This window comes from Hemiscyllium ocellatum, chromosome 5, assembly GCF_020745735.1.
Source record: "Hemiscyllium ocellatum isolate sHemOce1 chromosome 5, sHemOce1.pat.X.cur, whole genome shotgun sequence".
In the NCBI taxonomy this organism is placed as follows: Eukaryota; Metazoa; Chordata; class Chondrichthyes; order Orectolobiformes; family Hemiscylliidae; genus Hemiscyllium; species Hemiscyllium ocellatum.
Genome location: NC_083405.1, coordinates 76,978,442 through 76,984,441, shown reverse-complemented (window position 1 = coordinate 76,984,441; position 6,000 = coordinate 76,978,442). Strand labels below are relative to the sequence as shown.

Sequence of the window (6,000 nt, the reverse complement as noted above, 5' to 3'; positions counted from 1 at the left end):
GAACATGCAGATTAGATGTACAATGAATTGTTGCAGCTTGACTCCATATTTTGTACCAGTCTTCATTTTGGTTTCTGACTGAATGCTGAACTACAGGTAAAGAATGACTAGCAACCCACAGAATTTCACTTGGGATCCTTATAATCCACATTGTTCTTTCCATTAGTATCAATCCAGAGTTCCTGGGCAAACCACCCAAATTGCCCAGTTGGAGAGATTTTATGACTATGTACTGTTTAAACTCTGTTGTGTCACAATTTCAGTTGGGCCAAAGATAGAGAAACTATCAAGGAGGCTGAAATTTGGGACAGAACATTTGTGTCAGGACCTTTCTTACTGCAAAATGATACCATAAATTCCAATGAAGTGAAAGTGAACAGTCATTGAAACAAGGCACTAACTCTGCTTTTTTTCTGTATAGGTTCTGTCAGACCTGCTGATTTTGTCCAGCATGTTCTGTTTGTGTTTCAGCTTTTGAGCATCCACAGTTCTTTGTAATTATGATGTCAAGTGTTGTGCAGTAAAGTCACTCAAACTGTGTGCAAGTTGAGAGGAAATCTGAGGAACATCCTTTTGTCCCTTCTTTCACTGATTAGTGTTCAATGTTTCAGAGTTCATATTGATTACTAAACTGCCCTGAAATGCTTGCACATTCTGTAAGATAGCATTTAACTTGAGAATGGCAGCATTCTCTATAGCTTTTCTTGGCACACTATGGGGGAAGAGTGAACAGATGAACTCTATTATACACTGTCTAACCTTGAATCTCTTGAAAAGCTAATTTACCTTCAAAGATTTTAGGAAACATCACTGATTCTGTACTCTCACTCATAATGTGTTTATAAGTGTGGAATGGCCTATAGCAAGCCAGAGCCTAGCACCATCTTTGCTCTTTGCTTTTAACCTCAGTGTCTTCACATTAAAGTGCAATGCCTTTGCTTGTGATAATATTATGGTTTTAAGAGATATATTTTGTCTTTTTTTTAAAGAGAGGTTTTAAGATAGTTTCATACCTCTATCTATCTGAATCCAATAAAGTAAGCAGGTTGTGATGCCTTGGGTTTTTTTTAAAGTTAGAACAATAGAAGCAGCATGAATGGGTGGAGTCAGGCTCCCACAGAACCAAAGTTTTAGTTTAGCTTTTAGTAGTTGCTGGGTTTTTTGAAGCTGGTTGTGGAACCTGCAACATCTATCTCAGCCACAGCAAAAAGCTAGAGTTTTCTTTCTCTCCTCTGCCAGAATTCCAATCTGTATAACTGAATTTGCCTTTGACAAAGGGGGTGTTTATAGAATATTACCATATTGGAATACTTGCTGTTTTTAGTTAACTATTATTCTATTATTCTGTTATACCTCCAATAGAAGTAAAGTTATACCAATTCTTCTTCCTTTTGTTTGTACTTGAACTGTAGGATAGGAATAAAGTATGTTTTGCTTAAATCCAAGTGTGACCAATCAAATCACATCTGGAACACAGCACCTTACACTTGCTGTTAAATAAGATAAAAGATATGGTCTAGGCTATCTCCTTGATAGATTTACAGGGTGTTTGGTCTGGTCCATAACAGGCTGCAGTCAGCATCACTGTTCAAGATGTATGATGCTATCTGCAGTCAAGGAGTTAGTTGGTTGTGAGAAGCGAGCAGTGCTTGGCCATTGCAACTACTTTCATTACCAGGACATAGGAAGAAGCTGTTCATCTTTCAAATGCGTGTGATTCACCAGGTCTGTCAACAAAAAAAGACACTGGACAAATATTTTGAGAGTGTGTGTATATATAATTTACAAAATCATTTACAATGGTGTGTCACCCTTGTCACTATAGGCCCTCAGTCAGTTTTCATGCTGGAAGATTCCTTGAGACTCATGCTGTTGAGGCTGATTACTGAATGAATGTGACATGGAGCTAAAGATTGCATGAGAAAAGTCACCATGGATCATGGTGGATCTGACATCATGCGTCTCACTCAAAAAGACACTGTGCCAAAAAAGGGGAAAAAAATCATCCTGAAGCTAGTGTACCAAAACAAAGACGTCCAGTTACATTTAAATAAAATAGTCATTTTATTACAGCAACAGAAAATGAAGATACTGCTAAGAACTAAGGTTCAATCTTCATCTGATGGCAAACTTATGATTCTTAGGGTAAATGTCTTTAATAGTTAATTAAACTCCAGGTTTGAAAGATTTTTGAGTAAGATTTAAAACAGCTTTATCAACTGGTGACCACTTACAAGCATAATTTTTTAATCTGACTATTTCAGGTTAATTCCAGCTTCTACAGTCTAATCAGTACATTGCCTGATATAATTGTTCAAAAGCAGGCCATAAATGCTCATACTCAAGCTGATAATAAATTTAATTTACAGAAGTAAAAGAATGGCTATAAATGTTTTTACATGATCATTATAATACTCAAATACAACCGCATATAAAGATAATAACAAAACTAATTTATAATGATAAAGGTTAATTAAGATTACCTTAATTAACAGTAAATTTAGAAAAAAATACAGTTACTTAAAGTTGAAATGTTTGCAGATTTCAATGACTTGTTTCCTTTCCTGTTTGTGTATCTAATTGTTCATGAATCTAAAGGATATCTGATATATATCCGCTGTACTATATTGAATCATGAAGCATAGGAAATACTAATTTAAATACCTAAGGGATTTGATTGTGGAAAGAAAAAGATCCTACTGAAGCAGAATATAGGCTACTTCTTTCCCCTCACTGCATATAGTCCCTTCAGTCTTTACTCTGACATGTAGATATGTATAGAAAGTTGCAGCAAAAATGTTAACAATACTAAAGAACTTAACGCGATTCAATAACTAGAGTACTTTCAGATGTTTCTGACAAAATATCACATTGAGCATATTATATAGAATCAGCAAACTCTTACACAAAATTTAAGATTAGAAATTAAAAATTTCGATGAAGGATGTTAAAAGATATAAATTAGAATTGGTGTTAATTAAACATAATGATAAATGGGGAGGGTGCAATTGAAGTTATTTCTATTTTGTGTCTCTGCGGAAATAATCCTCAAAAACACAATGTGATCACAGAGGCTGGAAACATGGGACTCCATGTGTAGTTTGTTAAGTACTAGTTACTCCTAGTAGGATTCTTTTCTAATGTAATTGATTGAAAATAAATGGACCAAAATAGATATCAAATATTTGTGGGTAGTGAAGGATAATTATTTCACTCTGTAAGACTGAACTATAACACTGGTGTGCTGCACTTTGCATTGGATAATGGCTAAACCACCCCTTCACACTGACATATGCTTATTGTACATCTCAATTAGACTTTATCATTTTATTAATTCATCTCTTATAACACTGTCTACAGCCAAAACTATTATCAGAATTTTGAAGATATTAATATAACAGACAGGTGTACTGAACATTACTTTAAGACACTAAACAATGCCTACTTCAGTCAGGCTTTGCCGTTACTTGTTTCAGCACAGGAATTGACCCCTGGCACCTAGTTTACACACGTAAGCCAATGCTCTACAACTACTCTTCCAATGTACCTATTGCAACTGCTCAGCAAAATATCAAATACCACTTTGTATCCAGTTCCTGAAATATCTTATGCAAATAATATCAGGTCTCTACATGTAAAATATAACTGATTTACATAGATTGTTGCATTCACTGATTGGATATTATTTTAATTACTGACTTACGAGGAAAAATAAATCATGACAATATCTAATAATGGGAAAAATGGGTCAACTTGACAAGCATATGGTATAGATTTATTTTTTGATCAAGCATTAACATATACAATGCATTGTCTGACAAAATTGCAAATTGATGCAAAACCTTACATTGCCTTTGATGGGCATTGATTAATTTCTCCCACAGATACCCTGGTTACAAATGGAGTTTAGAATGACCAAATGTGCCACATAACACAGCCCATCTTGTTTATCTTTCCCTGATGTTGTAAGGTAGCCTTGGAAACATATGCAGTTTGTTTCCATTCTATTGTGATGACTTCCTTCAGTAGAACAGATGTACCACGCACGCTTGAGTTCTGTACCTGGTTGAAAGGCCCAACTGCACCTGACCAGACAGAGGCACGTGAGCTGCAGTCATCACATAGCTGGTGACGGAGATAACAGCTCATCCCTTGTTTGTAATTATCACTTTCTCCAATCGCCACAACTGTTGGGTGGTATATTTGTTGCATGGTCTCAGAAACAAGTCTTTGCTTGGTCCATTCTTTATTGCCTCAATGCACTTGCCGGTAAAGACATGGATAATTTCTCCACTCTACAAAGAAAAAAACAAAGTATTAACTTAGATCTTTTAAGAAACTCGTGCTCCTGTTATGTAACTGTTAGCAATCTTATGAATCAGCTCAATATGTCTTAAGATTTATACTTCTCTTCTTATATTTCTCTGTAGGAACTATAAACAGTAACCATTGAGTCAGTGTAATTTAATTACATTGGCTGCAAGAGGAAAAAAATCAGCTAAAATATGGGATTGAATCAGCCCAATGTAGGTCTAGTCAGAGAACTGGCAGGAGACCCCCATCAGCTGCATGGGGAAGCCCCATTAGTTCCAGACACTTGGGGATCACCATCAGGTCAATTCCCAGTGGCAGATGTCCTGTCCATCATGAGGCACCAGCCAATGCAGGACCATCGTTGTCACCAAAAGGGGAAGCAATTATTGGAAATCCACCTACTAGAGGCTCAGGATCAGAGATCAATCCCAGGCCAAAGGTGAGCATGAGCAAGTTGGGGGTACTGGGGTCATAGAAGGGGTACAGGGCAAGGACAAGAATTTGCTTTCAGAGGAGACCTCCCAACCATAACATCCTCCTCCTTCTTGATGCCGAATTATCAGGGACTGATTTTAGGTAAAAACAATGACTGCAGATGCTGGAAACCAGATTCTGGATTAGTGGTGTGGAAAAGCACAGCAGTTCAGGCAGCATCCAAGGAGCAGTAAAATCGATGTTTCGGGCAAAAGCCCTTCATCAGGACTACACCAAACTGATTTTAACCTAGCCATAGTGAAGGAGTGGTGACATAATCCCAAAATACTATGACATGTGGCTTGGAGAGGAACTGGTGGCATTTCTAAGCATGTGATACCAGTGTCTGTCTTGGTCGTAGAGGTTACAGGTTTCAAAAGTGTTGTTAAATGAGCTTTTGTGAGTTACTGCTGCTCAGGTACTTTCTGCATAATGAAAAGGCAACCCAGTAAGGGCTGTCCCCTCAGTTAGACACCCACCCTTTAAACTGATAGCCCTGTGACCTCAGTGGGGCCTACCTAACTGTAAAAAAAATTACATTCACTCATGAATTTATTGAATTTATTTCCTATATCTACCCAGCAATTTATATATTCAGTTTTGTATTCACGTCTCTACATCAGCATTTGATTTGCAATGAAGTCTAGTTTAACATATTTTAAAAACTAAAGAATTAAACCATAAGCCATCAAGCAAAACACAAGCATCCACATGATATAATATAGATTACCCCTGATAATGAAAAGTTGTTTTTAGCTTCAAGTGCATTATTTATTCATTTTAATGAAACAACATAAATAACCGTGAATTAAGAGATTAATGGTAAAAATGTGAATTAGCACATCTGTTAATGGTGCAGAGAGGAAGAAGTGATAAGCTTTTCAACCAAAGGGCAAAAGATATTATATAAATTATTGCACTTCTTCCATTGAATTTTAAATACTTATAATGAAAGTAGTTACACAGCTATGAGGAAAAGCAAAGGACTAAGTAGATACTCTACCAAAGAACTGACACACAAACTAGGAACGGGAGTAGGCTATCCAATCCTTTGAGTCCGCTGTGTGACTCAATGCGATTTTGGCTGATCCTGTATCTCAAGGCCATATTCCTACATTTTCCCCATATCTGTGATGCCTTTAAAAATCTGAATATATATATTATAATTTTCTTGAAGATGTTCAGTGACTGATCTCCACGGCCATCTGTGGT

The 6,000-nt window shown here is 36.6% G+C and overlaps 1 protein-coding gene across 1 annotated transcript in view; it reads right to left on the bottom strand.

Annotated features, from left to right (window-relative positions):
- Positions 1 to 2,948: 2,948 nt before the first annotated feature.
- Positions 2,949 to 6,000, bottom strand: part of LOC132816080 (polypeptide N-acetylgalactosaminyltransferase 15-like) — a 69,665-nt gene continuing 66,613 nt past the window's right edge. Inside the window, exon 10 of the mRNA XM_060825509.1 lies at positions 2,949 to 4,295. Within this exon, the coding sequence (XP_060681492.1) occupies positions 4,146 to 4,295 (150 nt within the window). The 3' untranslated portion in view covers positions 2,949 to 4,145. The remainder of the gene's footprint in view (positions 4,296 to 6,000) is intronic.